The 21179-nt window shown below is 41.6% G+C and overlaps 1 protein-coding gene across 1 annotated transcript in view; it reads right to left on the bottom strand.

Annotated features, from left to right (window-relative positions):
• The window catches only part of LOC311226702 (N-acyl-aromatic-L-amino acid amidohydrolase (carboxylate-forming) B-like), a gene marked incomplete at both ends in the record, with an annotated part of 81793 nt that overhangs the window by 9354 nt on the left and 51260 nt on the right, over positions 1–21179 (bottom strand). Inside the window, 3 exons of the mRNA XM_084312114.1 lie at positions 4483–4595; positions 6264–6371; positions 9500–9593. Of these exons, the coding sequence (XP_084168240.1) occupies positions 4483–4595; positions 6264–6371; positions 9500–9593 (315 nt within the window). The remainder of the gene's footprint in view (positions 1–4482; positions 4596–6263; positions 6372–9499; positions 9594–21179) is intronic.

The following is a 21179-nucleotide window of genomic DNA, read 5'->3' as shown; positions in this document are numbered from 1 at the left end:
GTCGCCACACTCTGATAGAGTTATAGATAATTGGATTGCCTCGTATCTCCCTATGAATCTTATCTTTATTACAGGTTACCAGTGCCCATAGTGAATTTGGTGAGCAGCCCCACGAGTCCACACAGTTCTTATTGTGTAGATAGGCTTGTAGCCATTCCCAGATGTAACGAGCATGAGCATAGAAGAGCATAGAAGAGTATATTTGGCATGGCAAGGCCCGCTTTACTGGTTGGTAGCTGCAAGATTTTAAATCTTTGCCTGGGTCTCTTTCCATCTTTAACATCTTTTTTGGATACCCATATGGGAAGCATTTGTAAGGGGTATAGAAGGCGGGGTAGAATGTTCATTTTTATTAGACTAGCCCGTCCCATGACCGATAGTGGGAGGTCATGCCACCGTTCCAGATCTCTCTTAACCGCTGTGGTGATTGGGGCCAGATTCAGACGTGCCATATCTTTTAAGTTGGGAGAGACTTTAATGCCAAGATATGTGAATCCTGACGTAGTCCATTTAAAGGGAAATTATCTGGGATGTCTGATTGGGTCAGGGTTCCTAGTGGCATTGCCTCAGATTTACTTTGGTTCATTTTGTAGCCTGAAATAGCGCCGAAGTCTTTAACAATTGAGAGGACAGTAGGCACTGACCTCTTCAGGGAGGACAGAAACAGTATAATGTCATCTGCATATAGCGCTATTTTGTGGGGGGTGCCCCCTGTCGTGAGTGAGACCCCCTCAATTTCATGATGACACTGGATAGCCTCTGCTAGCGGTTTGAGTGTGACGGCAAACAGTAATGGGCTTAGGGGGTCCCCTTGTCTTGTGCCTCTTGCCAAGGGGAAAGACTCAGAGCAGGTACCATTGGTAAGGACAGAGGCCACGGGAGAGTGGTAGATGGTTTGAATCCACTTAAGGAAATCCCCTCCAAGTCCATATCTCTCCATGACGTCGAAAAAATACCGCCATTCTAATCTATCAAAAGCTTTCTGCGCATCGAGTGACACTGCTAGCGCTTTGTGTTTCAGCTGATTAGAGTACTGTATAACATTCAATAACCGCCTCATGTTTGCAATGGAGTGTCGGCCTTGTACAAAAGCTGACTGGTCTGGGTTTATTATCAGAGGCAGCAGTCCCTCTATCCTTCTTGCTAATAATTTGGAGAATATTTTACTACATTTACATTTACATTTAGTCATTTAGATGAAAGGCTTTTATCCAAAGCGACTTACAAGTTCTGTACGACAGGTCATCAGGAAGGGTACAACTCTATCAGCTGAGTAACAATATTCATCAAAGTGTTGCGTGTTACAGTGTAGGTTAGTTTATTAGGACAAGTGCATGACAGTAAGGTTAGTTAGGGTTACTATCCACCGCTATCAAGCTAATGGGCCTATAAGAGCCACACATGTCGGCTGGTTTATCTTTTTTAAGGATGAGAGATATATTAGCCAAGTTCAGAGTTTGGGGAAGACTGCCTCTTTGTAATGAGTCTGCATACATCTCTCTCAGAGGTCAGACTATAACCTTACTAATTTTTTATAGAATTCTGGGCCATAGCCGTCCGGGCCTGGGGCCTTACCCCCTTTAAGGTTTTTTATCGTTTTGAGTATTTCTTCCTCTGTTATATCGTTACAGAGAGACTCTCTGTGTTCTTCAGATAGTGATGGAAATGTTATTTTATCAAGAAAGTCTTTCCTCTGCTGGTCAGAGGTTCCACACTCCGAAGAGTATAACTTTTGATAAAAGGATTTCATAATTCTATTTATATCCTTAGAGGTGCGATGGCTAACTTCGTTGTCATCTTTGAGGGAGGTTATTGTGTTAGAATTCTGTTTACCTTTAGCCAGTCGAGCCAAAAGTCGACCGGGTTTGTTTCCCGATTCATTGATAATACAGCCCCGGAGATAAGCCTTTGCTGCCTCCCATAATGTGGAGGGGCTCATCCCGGGGGTTTTGTTTACCGAGAAGAAAAACTTCCATTTGTTAGTAATATATTCCAAAAACGGGGGCCTGCTCATCAAATAAGGATTCAAACGCCATTGTCTACTGGCAGGGTCCCTATAGTATAGGGCATGTGGAGAGTCAGGCTAACTCTAGCCGCTAACTGGACAGTGATCCGAGAGCGTCTGTGTGCCTATTATACACTCCTTAGTCCTATCCAATATCATTCTAGACGTCAGAAAAAAATCGATTCTAGAGTACACCTGGTGAGGTCGAGAGAAAAAAGTGAAGTCTCTTGTTCTTGGGTTGAGTACTCTCCAAACATCAAATAGCTCCAAATCATTACATAGCTCTCCAAGTCTGACACTTTTACGAGACGGGGTAGGTCGTGGGGTTGACTGGTCCACATTTGCATTGGGAGCGGAGTTAAAATCTCCCCCAATGATGGTGTAATTAATTGAGAATGCGGATATTGCAGACAGTAATTTAGAGAAAAAGGAGGCCTCAAATACAGTAGGAGCGTATACACAGCCCAGAAGGATATGTTCACCATAAAGGAAACCTGATAGCAAGACATATCTCCCTTCATCGTCAGACACCGCCTTTTCTAGGGTAAATGGGAGATTCTTATGTACAAGAATAGCTACTCCGTGGCTTTTTGTATTGTATGAGGAGTGATATACCTGGCCTACCCAGTTACGCTGTAATTTCATATGTTCTATGTCAGACAGGTGAGTTTCCTGTAAAAAGGCTATTTGACATTTTTCTTTTTTCAAATAGGACAATATTTTTTGACACTTGACCACATTATTTATACCCTTCACATTGAGGGTTATAATTTTAAGATCACTCATGTCGAATACTAATACAGTACATAATGTGTTGCATGAGTGCGTACTGGGAGCCTATTGAAGCTAATGTGGGCAGGTCTCTAAATGGCTGGAATAAGGAGGAGGTGAATGGAGGGGGGAGAGGGTGAAGTACATAAAACAAAATAACCCTACTGTGTTGTACAGACGGGTTACACATAAAACACATACGGCTCATCCCTAATGGATGGGCTAAAATGATTAACATCGTTCCAGTGAAGCTGAGAGGAGTCCCACCGCGGGAGAGTAAAAGGCCAATCTACCGAGTGATAAAATCCCTACAGTGATCGGCCCCTCTCCGCACACCCCCCCCCCCCCATCCCCACACCGCCAAATCAATTGGTAGTAAATAGTTACAGAACCCAACAATACTGGAGCTTCACTCCTTGTCTGTAGGTGTAATTTCAGTCACATATTTAAAGATAAGATAGGCTACTCGCATCCGATAATTTGACCAAAAATAGTATGACCATTTTCTTCACTCTGTTTAATCCCTCTTATTTATTATTACCATTATTTTTGTCCACGTATTGTGGCCCTTATGGAGTCAAAGGAAAAATTGCAACCAGGAGAAGAGGGGAAAAAATATATATAATAATAATAATAATAATAATAATAATAATGATAATAATAAAAATAAACTATGGGAATGAATCATATTTTTTTAAATTGGAGTTACATTGGTCTGTTTGTTTGTCTGAATTGCATGAATACTGTGTAATAAATAATAATAATAATAAGACAAAAATAGTTGTACCAGAGATCTATAATCATGATTTTAAATCCATTGTTTGATATCTGAAGGAGTTAAGAGTATTTAAACCATAAATCACCTGTAGCTCACACTCCATTATACTGTTAGTCAGAGGAGTGTCATGGTTTCTCCATAGAGCTCCATTATACTGTTAGTCAGAGGAGTGTCGTGGTTTCTCCATAGAGCTCCATTATACTGTTAGTCAGGGGAGTGCCATGGTTTCTCCATAGAGCTCCATTATACTTTTAGTCAGGGGAGTGTCATGGTTTCTCCATAGAGCTCCATTATACTTTTAGTCAGGGGAGTGCCATGGTTTCTTCATAGAGCTCCATTATACTTTTTGTCAGGGGAGTCATGGTTTCTCCATAGAGCTCCATTATACTTTTAGTCAGGGGAGTCATGGTTTCTCCATAGAGCTCCATTATACTTTTAGTCAGGGGAGGCTCATGGTTTTTCTATAGAGCTCCATTATACTTTTAGTCAGGGGAGTCATGGTTCGTTCATAGAGCACTTTTTAGCATTGCAGCTTAGCACAGGTAGGGAGCAACTCAGTCACGTGATTCAGCAGGTATTGCTGATTGGCTCAAACACAGTATGTTTATAAACAAGAAACCCATCTATATGCAGTAAACTCAGCGTATAATAATAGGCTGGAGTCAACCAGCCAGTGACGATGATGTCAACGTCTCTTCCCTACAGTCAGCTTTCCCCAAAGCTAGCCTTCCGATTTTAAACGCAATATTTAAATTTTATTATAAATAATTTTTCTGTCAGTTAACACATTGTAATTCTAGATACCGTCTAATGCAGTGGTATTTTAATGAGATAGGGAGCCTGGAAGAATCCCAGCATGTTCATTATGAGCATATGAACCCGAGACCTTCATTAATACCCAAAAACATATTCATAGTACATGTCATACCTGGAGCTGAGGATGAATAGCTGCTGTGATGATGCGGGTCTCGCTGTCTCTTGGGTAGTCCACATTCTTAATCATGGTGAATACCTCCACACATCCACCCTCAAAAATGGTACCTTAGAGATACAAATGTATGTATTATTATTATTATTATTATTATTATTATTATTATTATTATTATTATTATTATTATTATTATTATTATTATTATTATTATTATTATTATTATTATTATTATTATTATTATTATTATTATTATTACTAACGTTATTATTGTTATTATTTATTTTTTTATCCAAAAGGTTTAAAGGTTAATAATAATAATACTAATAATAATAATAATAATAATAATAATAATAATAATAATAATAATAATAATAATAATAATAATAATAATAATAATAATAATAATAATAATAATAATAATAATAATAATAATAATGATATATATATTTGTTTTGTACTTAATTTAGGAATATTTCTATCTAAAATGTAGAAAGAGCACCAACGCTGTGTTGATTGATTGATTGATTGATTGAAAACTTTATTAACAGATTGCAGAATGGGTACTTTCGTCTTGTTTACATCAGGGTCCCCCATTTTCAATTCATCATAACATGACATACACGACATACAGATAGACAGTACTGCTACATCTATACATTTATGACATACCAGATTTGCAAATACAGTACTGTTTGTGATACAAAAAGAGTCCAGAGAGTATATACATTTGACGTAGAAACTGTACATTGGAGGAGGTCGGGTAGGTGGGGTGGGGGTAGGGGGGGGGGGGGGATACAGCTCAGAGAGGAAATAAAAGCCACTTTCATATTAACTAATGTGACAGAATTCACCATAAAATTATATCATCTTGAGCCATATTTGATTAGGGGTAAGTTACTCTTATAACACACTAACACACAAAACAATAACAAACTAAAACAGAACTAACAGGGTATTAAATATTATCTAGGAGGGTATTAAATATTATCCAGGAGGGTATTCAATATTATCTAGGAGGGTATTCAATATTATCTAGGAGGGTATTAAATATTATCCAGGAGGGTATTAAATATTATCCAGGATGGTATTAAATATTATCTAGGAGGGTATTAAATATTATCTAGGAGGGTAGTAAATATTATCTAGGAGGGTATTAAATATTATCTAGGAGGGTATTAAATATTATCTAGGAGGGTATTAAATATTATCCAGGAGGGTATTAAATATTATCCAGGAGGGTATTAAATATTATCTATAGGAGGATATTAAATATTATCCAGGAGGGTATTAAATATTATCCAGGAGGGTATTACATATTATCTAGGAGGGTATTAAATATTATCCAGGAGGGTATTACATATTATCTAGGAGGATATTAAATATTATCCAGGAGGGGATTACATATTATCCAGGAGGGTATTACATATTATCTAGGAGGGTATTAAATATTATCTATAGGAGGATATTAAATATTATCTAGGAGGGTAGTAAATATTTTCTAGGAGTGTAGTAAATATTTTCTAAGAGGGTATTAAATATTATCTAGGAGGGTAGTAAATATTTTCTAGGAGGGTATTCAATATTTTCTAGGAGGGTAGTAAATATTATCTAGGAGGGTATTAAATATTATCTAGGAGGGTAAGCCACATGTGTCTCCAAACGCCTTGTTTTTGGATTTATGATTTGTTTTTGTTGTTGTTTTCAGTTATTCCTTTAAAAGAAATATGTGTCCACCTTCTGAACTGAAAGCGAATGCCCGTCAGCTTTGGTTCTGGTACCTGAGTTGAAGAGACGGATCCATTCCAACATGTGCTGCACGCTGTCTTTCATCGCTGTGTAGATGTTTGAGCGGACAACCCCGTGTGGCTGCGGGCCGATCTCTATCGCTGCAGGAAGGAGAACATATGTATTTATCTCTGCAGGAAGGAGAACATATGTATTTATCGCTGCAGGAAGAAGAACATATGTATTTATCTCTGCAGGAAGGAGAACATATGTATTTATCTCTATCGCTGCAGGAAGGAGAACATATGTATTTATCTCTGCAGGAAGGAGAACATATGTATTTATCTCTGCAGGAAGGAGAACATATGTATTTATCTCTGCAGGAAGGAGAACATATGTATTTATCTCTATCGCTGCAGGAAGGAGAACATATGTATTTATCTCTGCAGGAAGGAGAACATCGCTGCAGAAAGGAGAACATATGTATTTATCTCTGCAGGAAGGAGAACATATGTATTTATCTCTGCAGGAAGGAGAACATATGTATTTATCTCTGCAGAAAGGAGAACATACTATGTATTTATCTCTATCGCTGCAGGAAGGAGAACATATGTGGGTGACAATATTGTCACAAGGAAAGATGAAATGACCTACCTGGGTTCCATCCTAGGGGCAAATCTTTCCTGTGACAAAATGGCAACCAATGTAATAAAAAAAAGTCAACCAACGAACAAGATTCTTGTACCGGATCTCCTCTCTGCTAAACAAGAATACCTTGAAGACTCTAACAGGAGCACTCATTCAAGGGTACTACGACTATGCTTGCACCTCATAGTACCAAAGCACCTCAAAGGCTCTAAAAACAAGATTACAAACATCACAAAACAAACTGGTCAGACTACTGCTTGACGGCTTACGCCCACCAGAACCCACCTCACCCCTGCCCACTTTGACAACCTAGAATGGTTTAGAGTAGACAACAGAGTACAGCAACTTGCAATGGGCCTGGTCTACAAGATACACTACACCACTAAGATACCCATGTACATGTCAAAATACTTCCCAAAGGTCAGTGAATTCCACAACCACAACACTGCAGAGGGAGTTCCACAAATCATGTTCAACCCAAATTCGGCTCAAACAAGGGACTAAACACATTTCGTAATTATGCCACAATAATGTGGAACGCCCTACCCACAGCCGTAAAGGAATGTGAATCCCTATACCCTCCTTCAAAACCGCTCTCAACGAGCACCTACGGGTGGCTGCAATTAGAAACTGGCCCCGGTAAATGTCCAAATCCCCCACCGACCCACCCAACCCCCTCCAATGTACAGTTTCCTCCCCTTCGGATGTATTTTTTTTTTATGATATCTTATTCTTACACAGTAGGCCTACTGTATATTTGTATGTCTTGTATGTCATAAATGTCTTGATGAATTGAAAATGGAGGACCCTGATGTAAACAAGACAAAGGTATTTTTTTGGTCTGCATCCTCTTAGCAGTTGTTTGTATTGAGCCGTACTGTATTGTACCCATTCTGCATAATAATAATAATAATAATAAAGTTTTAATAAAGTTTTCAATGAATCAATCAATCGTGTATTTATCTCTGCAGGAAGGAGAACATATGTATTTATCTCCATCGCTGCGGGAAGGAGAACATATGTATTTATCTCTATCGCTGCTGTCACGTAGGCAGGTGTGTGGGCTTGATTGCACCTGATTCAGTGCAGCTGTGCCTAATGGTAGCTGGGCCTATTTAAGTTTGAATCTGGCAGTTTGCTCTTTTGTGTTGGCTATCCTTCTGGTCAGGCTCTCTAGTACTCAGTGTGGTGCTGTTCTCTGCTCTGTTGAGCATTTAGCCTTTCATGGTAACTGTTCTTGTTTTAGGTTACTCGTGGCTTTATTTAAAACTTTTTTTAGAAGCTGTTTTGAGCATTTTATTGTGTTTCTTTTCAAGACAGTTTCCTTTTGTTTAATTTCATTAGTCCACTACTATATAAACTCCCTTAGTGGAGGTTCATTGTTTATTGACATATTTAGGTTTTTCTATATACTTCTATATTGAGTGTTGTCCTGTTTTTTGGACTTAGTTTATTTTATTATCTGCTCCTCTTATTTTGAGTCATTCCACCTGTAAAGGTTGTTTGTTGTTGTTTATCTTTCCCCTTCTCCAAACACATTGGTCGCCAAAATCGCTTTTCAGCATTATTGCCCGCCATGCGTTGACCGCCAACAGCGTTTTTGAGATCAATATTTAATTTTTTCGCCATGGCATTCATAATTCATCCACCCAACCCCCGATGCCCTAGCGGGACCCTAGATAGGACTGCAACGGCTCAATACCGCCGCCTGGTGGATGGTCGGGCGAGTTACACTCTCGCAAAAAACGGAAGTGTCATTGGTGCATCGAGGAAATTCCTCCGGCAGTCACATCTCGCTACGGGACTCCTGACAGACACTATAGTACATATGGATCGCTTTCTAAACTTAATAATCTATATGATTTCGGCATTTATTGCGCCATGCAAACCGGAAATGGACCTAGGCGATCGACGTCGAATAATTGGGATCTTTCACCGCCAGTCTCATCGGCCCACGGTAAGGGGACAGTAACGTTATTTTCAGCCCGATGTGCGTTTCCTTGTTTGTAATCAGTTTGATCAATATATCCACCCATAGTAAATAAAGCCGTTACTGATGATCAAGGAATTATAAACGACCCCCCCCCCCCCCTTTCCTCCACGCATGATGAAGCATAATGTATACCGATCATATACATTTGAATTTTTTAATATAGCATGTATGGGAAAGAAACAGCAATCGATAATCTATCATATTATGCGGTTGGGCCTCTAACTAGCGTTTTTGGAATTACAGCAGAAAAGATTAAAAACATACTTATATTCTCGAAGGTATTAACACAACAATGTATGAATGAAAAAGTATAACGTTCCCACATCCTGAACGATAGATAATCGATGTTGAATGGGCCATAGTAATGTCAATATAGCAATAACATTTTAAAAGTTATAGCCCTGCAAAGAAGGTGAACATCTCCATAGACTTACAGTGCTGGCAGAGAATGGTATAAGATGCTCAAAGTGTGTGGCAGGGAATGTGTTAATAAAGTACATATTAATAAAGTGTTAATGTTTCAGTCCCAGGACCCTTTCTCCTGGAAACCTGCCTTGAGAAGGAAACTGTATCAATGAATGTTGAGTGTGTGTGTTTCGTTGGAGTCATCTGTTCTCTACATATGAACCACTTAATTTACAAACTCACCCAGGCCATGATGTCCTACTGACTCCAGGGAATACGCCTCCTGGGGAGGCAGGTCAAAGTGGATGTACCTCACAGGAATATACGGCATCTGTCTCTAGAAACACCATGGAAGACAAGTCCCTGTCATGTTAACCAAAACATTAGAAGTCAGAAAACATGTTTCATGGACAGTTTTATTTCAATCTCCATGCTTCAGGCCAACATTAACCTTTTTATTTTTATTTTACATGTAACAGACACAACACAATAAAATAACAATAATGATAATGATAACAATTAAAATAAGACTTGTCTAGTCATTGTTGTGTTAAGTTAATGTTTTGGGATGTCTTTTTATGTATTATTATTATTGTGTTGTGAGATGTTTTGTTTCATGTTTGAAAAACTAAATAAAAAAGATTTGATCACAAAAAAAACAATTAAAATAAGACGTAACAAATTAAATTAAATCAGATCAATTATAATAAAATACATAAAAAATAATTATATTGCTAAAAGAAATTTCTTTCCCCAATCCCACCCCAGGACCTCTCAGGACCGAACACCCCGATCTTGCTCTGCCGTTAGATCATGGACTTTATGCCCACAGACTAATGTTTGATTCCTTGACTCCAATTACCCGAGCCGTGGAGATCTCTAAATAAATTACATCTAAGAATGTTAAGGACCAGTTAATTATTGTAAGCTTGTCAGGTTGTTTCCATCTTATAGCCATCAGTATTTTGGCTGCTGTAAATCCAGCTAAAACAAGTATTTTTTGCTGTATAGGAGCCGGCAGCTGGGAGACATCATTCAGGAGTAGCGTCGTTGCGGATAGTGGTATTGTCAAAGAACATATGTCCGAGAGTTTAGAGGTTATGGTCTTCCAAAATCGAGCGACCGGTGGACATTCCCAAAACATGTGGAGGTAGGTGCCAGTGGCCCCCAAAGCGCACAGCGAGTCAGCCAGAAGACCCATCATACACAGTTTCCTACGGGGGAGATATGTTCTGACTTGGCTGACAGAAGGAGCATGTTCAGTGCTAGACTAACACTCCCTAGATGTAGCACTGAACGGCACAGGAAGTCCTTCATTCCGACAGCCATCAGACTCTATAATGCATCACTGTGCCTCACTGCATCATCACTGAGCACAGGGTGACAGTACTACCTTCCTGGACTTTTACATTTACAAATTTACACTTACTGTATATTTCTGTATATTTTTACTGTATATTTTATATTAGAATGTGACATAGGAAATGTATATCCTGGACCGTATTTTATTCTTATTCGTGACTTTTGTTTCTGTCTATCCAAATGGCTACTGTTTACTGTGAGCGATTTGTAGTGCCAAATTTCCCTCAGGATGAATAACGTATTTGTTTATTGAATTTTTTTTAAAGATTTTATTTATAGCATTTTCAGCAATTTTTTTTGGTCAACGCAGGACCTTTTGGCCATGCAGGACCGACAGAGGAGAAAGGGTGAAACGGGAGGAGAAGAGGGGAAGACATGCGGCATATGGCCACCGGCAAGGCCGGACTGGGGAAATTATTCATACCGGGAGATATAGCGCGAAATATAGCCCCAGTCAGGCCATTTTTTAAGCGGGGGGTCTGGGGGTCCCCCACCAGGAAATGTTTTGTTACAACGACTTAATTTCCTGCATTCTGGTGAATTTTAGTGCATGTGAATCACAAACTAATGAGCCAACAATTGCTTACTGTTGTGTACTGTTATGAACCTCAAATAAAACTGTTGTGGCACTAGCAATGCTACTCTCTCCACCTTCAAAAAGAAAAAAGCAAGAGCACAACATATTTTTCTCTTTACTATTATAATACAGTTAACCACTCTCTCCACCTATTCAAACAGAGCAAGAGCACAATACCATATTCACTTTACTGATGCACTACCCATCAACAGTTACACAAACATTAAATAACAGACCTTTCATTACAATACTATAATAACAGTAGCCACTGCCAGAATAGTGACACATGTATCGCGTGTGGTGAGCACACGCATGCATGCACAATGAAGACAGGAAGATTGCGTTGTCTCAATCATTTTAACTATAAAATTAGCTCAAAGTATGAGCTCACTGACTGAAATTTCCAACAAAAAGCATTAATTGTCAAATAATATTGATCACATTAACTAGACTAGATGTTTTTGAGGAAATTAGAAAGGGAACAACAACTTAACCCTTGTGTCTGATCAGATTCTTAGTTTTTGATAACTTTGCAGTGATTATGTTTCTAGCCAATATATGTGGCAAAGGTGTGTAATCTTATCTTGGAATTATTTTGACTTTCTCTTTCATAAATTGTTTATTCAACTTCAGCCCCGATCATAACCACCACATATTGTTTTTTGTAATGTCAGATTTAACAACTCCTGTCAGAAAAGTGGAAGTATTTCATTTTAATCTGAAGTTGAATAAAATATTTATGGAAAAGAAAGTGGGAAATTATTTCAACATATAATCTTTTTATGGCGTTTTTCAATTTAGTCCCCTAATATGGTAAGAGTATAACACTTTAGTTTTTAGACACAAGGGTTAAATGATTTATTTGTTTCTTGGCAGATTTAACATTGGGCTTTTGACAGGGGAGATGATGCATTGCATGGTAACGTTAGCTAGCTAACATCCACATGTTTATTTTTATCACTGACTAACCTGCTGGTTCCTTGACCTTGGTGCAAGAAAACATTTGATAAATGTTGCCGGTTTAGCAGCATCTCCTGTAAGGGCCTTTCTTTTTTCTTTGTTTTATCCCTCTCTCCTCCACCCTTTCTCTTTCTTCCACTGTCCATCTTGACATCAACGTTAATTGACTTTCGCTCTACTGTATCTCTCCCGAGTCCCTCACTACCTGGCTCACTGCCTGGCTGTTATTCTGCATCCGAATGCCATCTGCCATTCCATTCGCCGCCTCCGCTGTCAATCAGTTGTATCGCCTGGTCCCGCTTCCACCAATCCCAAGCGGCAGCACGGCTCCATTTGTGTGTGTGTGTGTGTGTGATCCGTGAGAGGGAGAGAGTCAGATAGTTCTCCAACTCTGTCGCAGACAGTGAAATCCTGGTTGTTCCCCACCCACCTAGGTTATCTAACTATCGCACCGCCACAACTAGAAACAATGGCCTGGCAAAAAAATATATATATTATAATAGAAAAAATAATAAAAACAAATATATATATATATATATTTTTTTTTTTATCTGTGCAGGCCAGGCCACCGGGAAAACTCCCGGTGCTCCCGATGGCCAGTCCGGGCCTGGCCACCGGGTCTGGGAATCGAACCCGGGGTGACCGCTTCGCAACTCAGCGTGCTATGTGGTGTGCTACTGGAGCGCCCCATGAATAAAGTATTTCTATTCTATTCTATTCTATCTATAAAATGTATCTCTGTTTATTCACCTATTCATCAAAACCCTGACCTAAAAAAAATATTTTCATTCAACTGATATAAACAAGTGGAGACACTTGGGGGTAACTCAACTTAAAGACCTTTTTCACAAAAACTGGAAATTAAAAGCATTTCAGGAGCTAGGAGAAGAATATAACATTCCTAACTCAGACTTCCTAAAATATATGCAAATTCAAAGCACTTTAAGTTCACTTACTAAAGAAAACAAGTTAAGCTTTGAAATGACAGAATTGGAAGAAAAACGAACTACCTCATCCACAATTAAAGGTAAAATCAGTGAACTATATGAAATTCTAACTAATGAATGCCAAACAGTCTTCCCAGCTCTATTAAGATGCTGGGAGACGGACCTGGCAACGAAATTTGAAGAAAACAATTGGCAAGATATCTGTGATCAAACTTTCTTTCCCTTTACAAGAAATAAGATCAAAGAAAGTAATTTCAAATGTATTCATAAATTCTACCTTACTCCTGTAAAAATGCACAACATCTCGAAAGAAAACTCACCAAATTGCCCATGTTAAAGTTAGAGGTTCTATGTAGGATTGCAAGTAACTGTCTAACTGTATATATAAGTTTCCACTAGAGGGCGCTCTAGGTGGAGCCACTAATGCTGCCACCAGGTGGCGAGTATTTAAGGAGATGTCTCCTCCCCCTTACCTCTTTCCCCACCTGCCTCTCACGGAGAGGAGAACTCATGTGCTGCTGCTTAACCATGTGAATAATAAACCACGCCAAAGGCTAAAGATAGAAACCATGCATCTTGACCACATTATTGTCGCCCCATAGCCAGATTCTGTCAACAGGTTATGGGCCCAGATCACGCAGGGGCGAAATAATAAGTTCGAAATAATAAAGGGTAGCAAGTTTAGCTGAAGTATAGGCTAGGTTAGCACCGGGAGTACCGCGTGGCTAGACGCTAGGCCAACAGGAGCTAAAGCTACGCCCACCATCAAAGAGCAACATGGAATCCAACACGACGATCCTGCGCATCAAGAGGAAGCGGGGCACCGACCCCACCAACGCGCTGCTGCTGCTGGAGCGCAAGCGGACCCGCCCGGAGAGCAGCGCGCAGAGCCCCGGGGAGGCGGCACCGGGGGAGACGGAGCCTGCTGAGCCCAACGGAGGCAAGGGGGAGAACCCCGTCTTAGAACTCGTGGCGACCAAGGGGAGGAGCAAATGGCCCACATTTAATGGAAAGGCAGAGGACTATGAGCTCTGGGAAGAGCGCATGTTATGCTGCATGCACGGTGTGGGACTGAAGACGACGATCTTGACGGCCCCCACGGGAGACCTGAAGGCGGAAGCACAAGCCCTGGACGACAAGCGTAATGCAGATGCATACTGTGAGTTAGCACCACTGCTCGACGACACAAGCTTGGGGCTGATATTCCGCGACACTAAAGACAAAGGCCGAGAAAGCCTGGGAGTGTTGAGGGAGCATTATATTGGGCAAGGGAGACCCCGAGTCGTGGCCCTCTACATAGCACTAACAGCCCTGAAGAAGGGGCACACAGAGACTGTGACCGAATACGTCATCAGAGCTGAGCAGATCATGACGGCATTGAAGAGTGCAGGAGAAGCACCAAGCGATGGGCTAATGATGGTGATGGTGATGAGGGGACTACCGGAGCTGTACAAACCGTTCACACTCCTGGTAACACACGGTTCAGTGGACATGACGCTGGGAAAGTTCAAGGCCAAGTTATGAAACTTCGAGGCCTCAGAAGACACCCACCCAGCCGCCGCGGAGGCGGGAGAGAGGGTGCTGAAGGCCCGAGCAACGCCAACGGAGAAGACCAGGCCCATGACGGAGCTGGCGTTTTGGCGATGCAGAGAGAAAGGCCATCAGAGAGGTAACTGCACAAGGACTGTCTGGTGTGGCTTCTGCAGATCCACGAGGCACACAGACAGAGCGTGCATGAAGAAACGCAACCAGGGCGTGCGATACGCGCATGGAGAAGATGGCGGACATGGACAAGATGGCGGCGACAGTCGACGTGAGACGAATCAAGGCGACGCCCGGAGAGTAGCGGGACAAGAGGGCTTCATCCCCAGGGCGCAGACAGCGTACGTCACCAGTCCAATGCAGCTGCAGCAGGCCCAAAGGAAGGGACTGATCGTGGACACAGGTGCGTCGTCCCACGTCATCAACAACAGGAGTCGGTTCAAGAACTTTGACAACACTTTCCACCCGGAGAGACACAGCATGGAGCTGGCAGACGGGAAGTGCACCTTCCCGTCTGAGAGGAGACGCACAGGTATGCCTCACAGCCGGGCGCCGGCGTACAGTGACGTTAAAGAACGCTCTCTACGTAACATCGTTCCCACAAGGACTATTCTCTGTAATAGCTGCTACTGCGAACGGTGCCAGAGTGTTCTTCATTGAAGGTAAAAATGTTCTTGTAGAGCCCAACGGTGCGCGATTTAACATAGAGGTGTACCAGAGAATGTATTATCTGCAAACAGAGTGTAATGACAACGACAAGTGTAATGATGATAATGATATGTGTAACGTGACTGTCAGTCACAATATTCAGACATGGCATGAGATTATGGGTCATTGTAATTACGAGGATTTACTGAAACTGCAAGCAGTGACAGAAGGCATGCACATTGAAGGTGAAAAGCATAGACCTGACAAAGAATGTGTAGTGTGCATAAAGGGGAAGTTTACTCAATCGAGAAACAGAAATCCCACAGAAAAAGTAAGGGTACCACTTGCGCTAGTTAACACAGATCTTGCCGGTCCAGTAAGAAACGAGTCCATAGGAGGCTTTAGATATGTACAGTCTTTTACAGATGTGTGCACAGGGGCAGTGTTTGTTTACTTTCTCAAAGCAAAGAGTGACACACTCCAGGCCACGGAGAAATTCCTGGCAGACATAGCCCCTTATGGTAACGTAAGATGCTTGAGTCCGACAACGGAACCGAGTTCACAAACAGAGAGTTCCAATCACTGTTGAGGAGGAACAAGATAAGACACGAGACGTCATGTCCATATTCCCCACACCAGAACGGAGTGGCAGAGAGGGAATGGCGCACTCTTTTCGAAATTGCTAGGTGTAAGCTAGTAGACAGTAACTTACCTAAGAGTCTATGGCATTATGCGGTGCAAGAAGCCGCTTACACCAGAAACAGGTGCTTTAATAAGCACACAGGCACCACCCCGTATACAGCACTGACAGGAAAGAAGTGTAATCTAGCTAGAATGCACAAATTTGGATCAGTGTGTTATGCTTACCTGCAGGACAGAGGAAAGCTCGAGTCCAGATGTGAAAAAGGACTCTTTGTAGGGCACGACAAAGGAAGCCCCGCTTTCCTAGTTTATTATCCCGGTAAAGGGGGAGTGCAGAAACACAGGCTAGTCAAGTTTGTCACAAAGACAACATGTGAGAGCGAGACAGACAGAGGAGCCAGAGCTGGACTCCAGAGTAAGGTGTGAAGAAACAGAGACACCTCAGCCTAGTGTACTTAGCACGGTTGTGCAGACAGACAGTCAGCAACCCCCAGAGGGCGATGACGAGGAGCACCCGAGGGTGACGTCACGTGCCCCAAGCAGTGGGAGTTATCCCTCAAGGGAACACAAACCCCCAAAGTATCTGACAGACTATGCCCCGAGAGGAAGTGACGAGTATGACAGTACACTTACCACCATTGATTACTGCTACAGGGTAGTCAGTGGGGTACCTCAGACCTTTAAAGAAGCCAAAGTGTCCCCTGAATCAAGTAAATGGGAGAGAGCAATGGATGAGGAGATGAGGTCCCTAGAGGACAATCACACCTTTACTCTAACCAAGTTACCAGAGGGCAGACAGACAGTGGGAGGGAAATGGGTGTAGTCATTGAAGGCCACGACAAGAACAAAGCGAGATTTGTAGCTAAAGGTTACAGTCAGAGGGAGGGGATAGACTACGGTGAAACATTCTCCCCCACAGCCAATCTGACCAGTGTAAGGGTAGTGATGCAGAAAGCAGCTGAGGACAATTTGATTTTAGATCAGATGGATGTGAAGACAGCCTATCTGCACGCACCCATAGATAGGGAGATATATGGAACAACCTGAAGGTTACGAAAAGAAAGGAGAGAAGCTAGTGTGTAAGCTAGAAGAATCCATTTACGGCCTGAAACAGTCTGGGCGAAATTGGAACGAGATGCTTCATACATGTTGTTGAAGTCCCACAAACAACTAGTGACAAGTTTTTTTTTTTTTAAACTTTGACCATTCCGCTGGTTCTTTTTGCGTTTATCGCTTTTTCTCTGGTCAAGTATGACCGACAGAAACAGGTTGAATGGGGGTACAGATGGGGGGAAAGACACTCTGAGAAAGTTACGGCTTGTCCGGGAGTCGAACTCGCTACCCCAGATCCGTGACGAGCACGGTTGTCCCAGACGCCGAAATAGCGTTCGAGGTACGCAGTGAGCTACTGGAGCTCCCCTTAGTGACACTTTTTATATTGACATCCTGTTACCTCTCTGCCTTATGTCACTTGTATGATGCGGTATATTGAGCATTTAACATGTATATATAGAGGATTAAATATAAGTATGTAGCTTGATAACAGGACAAGTAGGCCTCTGATCTAAGCACCAAATGCGCACTGAAAGTCAGTGATTTATGAAGAAGTTATGATTATTAATTAATTATTATAATTAATATTATTATTAATACATATTATTATTATGTATTCTTTCTCCCTACTTGTGTAAAACTGTAAGAACTATAGACTATAAAACTGTAACTTGTGTAAACTACCATATCTTGTGTAGCCCTGGAGACTGGATATAACTAAGGGTTTCAAGTTTCAAGTTTCAAGTTTCTTTAATAGTTGTCATACAGAAGTACAGAATACTTTTATACAAAATGCTTCTTACTGTTACGCTCCAGAGACTGTGCAAGACAAGAATGAAATAAAATAACATAGTATAGTAGGGGGGCCTCTCTTACAGTTCGTGAAGCCAGAAATGTGACCTTGAAGGTGGATCGCTGCTGCATGGTTTTAACCCTTGCAGTTCTGGGGCAGAGAGCCATTATACACTTTAAAAAACTACATGTATGATGTGTGAACATATCAATCAGTGTTTAAGTATATGAGTATTGAATTATACATGTATATATATGCTATATATATCTTTCTGTAAAATTTAGATCATTGCAAACATGCATAAACATGACAAGTGACGTACTAGGGTTTTTCCCAACACAAAGTAATCTGTTACTTTTCCAGTTACTGTAATGACTAGAAAGGGAGGAGAGTTCATCCTTACTGAATTGTGTGTTGATTGGCTGGTAGAATGGCATGACTGTATTTTTAGACCAATAATAAGATGTCTTGATATGATGCAGAACCTGGGTATATAAAGCCGGGCTCGCTCGCTCCGGGTTAGAGTTTTTGAGATTTTTTGAGATCGAGATTTTTGTAGCCCCAGGCCTGGCTCAGCGGTGTAATGGAGCTAGCCTGGGTATTTTTGAGTAAACCTCCCTAGGAAGAATACTCTTTAGATTCGAAGAGCTATGCTAAGCTCTTAGCTATTTTTTTTTTACTTTGACTTGAGGCCTTTTTTTGCTGTAAGAGATCCTATGATAATTGTGCATTCTTTTGTAACTCTTGTATTTTTTAATTAAAACTTTTTGAAACTAAATCTTTTTCTTCGTGTTACTTCTTCTAAAAATACTGGTAAGCTATACTATGATTCTATTCTTTTAGCGTCTATTCTCAAAGCTGTATGGTGTAAGGAACTTGAGAATAAGACCGGTTTACTAAGGATGGCCTCCCTATGATTGACCTCCTATTTAGGATTCTATTCTTTTAGCATCTATTCTCAAAGCTGTGCGGTGTAAGGAGCTTGAGAATAAGACCGGTTTACTAAGGATGGCCTCCCTATGATTGACCTCCTATTTAGGATTATATTCTTTTAGCGTCTATTCTCAAAGCTGTGCGGTGTAAGGAGCTTGAGAATAAGACCGGTTTACTAAGGATGGCCTCCCTATGATTGACCTCCTATTTAGCATTCTATTTAATTTTGTACAGGTTAGATTTACAACGCTGCACTTGACTTTCAGCTCATCTTATGAGGAGAATAACATATCGTATTATTGTCATTCAGGGAGACACATGACATAGAAATACTTCATTCATTATGTATAGATCTTAGGTATAATATGTACAGATGTCTGTCTTTTCTCTAAAATAGCGTAGAGAGGACAAAATAATTTGTAATCTATTTCATTCAATGGTAAGGGGGTTTCCTGACAGCAAACATTTGAACAAATACCTCCTCCATATAAGCTGTGTGAGATGTACACTCACCAGTCCCCTATGGATATACGAGGGAAGGATTATCACTTGATTAATGGTAACCCTATTTGAACACTCTCAAGTAGATTTACTAAGGAAAGGATTATCAATAAATCTTGCTTGCTAAATAAAATATAGACCTTGCAACTCCTATCAAGGTTAACACCTTGACGCGAGGGGACAGGGCGAGCATACAGTATAACCGTCTTCGATGAACTCATCAGATTCATAGGGGTTTGAAAGTCTCGGCCTTACAGGACGCTGTGGAGGCCGGACGAGCAGATCACTGATTGATGGGCTTATCAAACTGAACAGGTATACTGGGGCTTAATACATGGCGTCCCTGGAGCTGGGATTTTATACTAATTGAATAGGTAAAAACAGCCAAGAGAATATGAACTTAGATGACTGCTGTCAGGTGCCTCTGGAGTAAAATTAATTACAGATTTGAGTCAAAACCTAAGTAGAAAGCTCTACTTGCGACTAGAAACCAAAAAAGGCTTAAAGTCATACTCGAGTAGAAAGCTCTACTCGGGAATATCACACTTCAGTAGAAAGCTCTATTTTGTGATTGAAGTAACGTTTACTCGTGACTGAAAGGTAACGTAATGTTTACTTAAAGTCAAAACCTAAGTAGAAAGCTCTACTTGCGACTAGAAACTTAAAAAAAAGGCTTAAAGTCATACTCGAGTAGAAAGCTCTACTCGGGAATATCACACTTCAGTAGAAAGCTCTATTTTGTGATTGAACTAACGTTTACTCGCGACTAAAAGGTAACGTAATGTTTACTTAAAGGCAAAACCTAAGTAGAAAGCTCTACTCGGGAATATCACACTTAAGTAGAAAGCTCTACTTTGTGATTAGCACCCTACGGAAGGATCAGTCTCTCACACTCGAGTAGAAAGCGCTACTCGGGAATATTCCCCAGGGGAAGGATAAGTCTCTCGCACTTCAGTAGAAAGCTCTACTTTGTGATCTGACGAGTCTACAGGCGGCTAACGAGCCAGAGCTAACTGGAAGCTAACTGGCCCTAGCCAACTGGAGGCTAACGAGCCAGAGCTAACTGGAAGCTAACTGGCCCTAGCCAACTGGAGGCTAACAAGCCAGAGCTAACAGGAGCTAACAGCCGGCTAACGAGCCAGAGCTAACTGGAAGCTAACTGGCCCTAGCCAACTGGAGGCTAACGAGCCAGAGCTAACTGGAAGTTAACTGGCCCTGGCCAACTGGAGGCTAACGAGCCAGAGCTAACTGGAAGCTAACTGGCCCTAGCCAACTGGAGGCTAACGAGCCAGAGCTAACTGGAAGTGAACTGGCCCTAGCCAACTGGGAGCTGACTAGCCCGAGCTAACAGGAGCTAACAGCCGGCTAACGAGCCAGAGCTAACTGGAAGTGAACTGGCCCTAGCCAACTGGGTCCTGACTAGCCCGAGCTAACAGGAGCTAACAGCCGGCTAACGAGCCAGAGCTAACAGGAGCTAACAGCCGGCTAACGAGCCAGAGCTAACTGGAAGTGAACTGGCCCTAGCCAACTGGGAGCTGACTAGCCCGAGCTAACAGGAGCTAACAGCCGGCTAACGAGCCAGAGCTAACAGGAGCTAACAGCCGGCTAACGAGCCAGAGCTAACAGGAGCTAACAGGATGTCTCACAATCATTCCCACATCACAGAGGACGAGGATTTACCCTCGGATGATGGATTGGGAGTTTTTACACCCGGCAGGAGGTTAGACTACCTAGGAGAGCGGGGAGAACACCCAGAGTCCCCTGAAACGTTTGCGGGAAGTGAGGAATTCACAGAACCAAGCGAATCACTATACCCAGAGCTGCCGGCTGTACAGCAGGCGGTAATTGGAACACGGAAGGCCACGACAGCTACGGCCCCTGCATACTGGCCCGACAGTCTGGGACTTCAGGGACAGTGGAACCCACTGCCCCAAATCCCTACACCAAACTCCCCGCGAGGGGAGC

The sequence above is a fragment of the Notolepis coatsorum genome (genome assembly GCF_963971535.1).
Source record: "Notolepis coatsorum genome assembly, chromosome: 4".
Taxonomy (NCBI): Eukaryota; Metazoa; Chordata; class Actinopteri; order Aulopiformes; family Paralepididae; genus Notolepis; species Notolepis coatsorum.
This window is presented reverse-complemented; position numbering and strand designations above follow the sequence as displayed.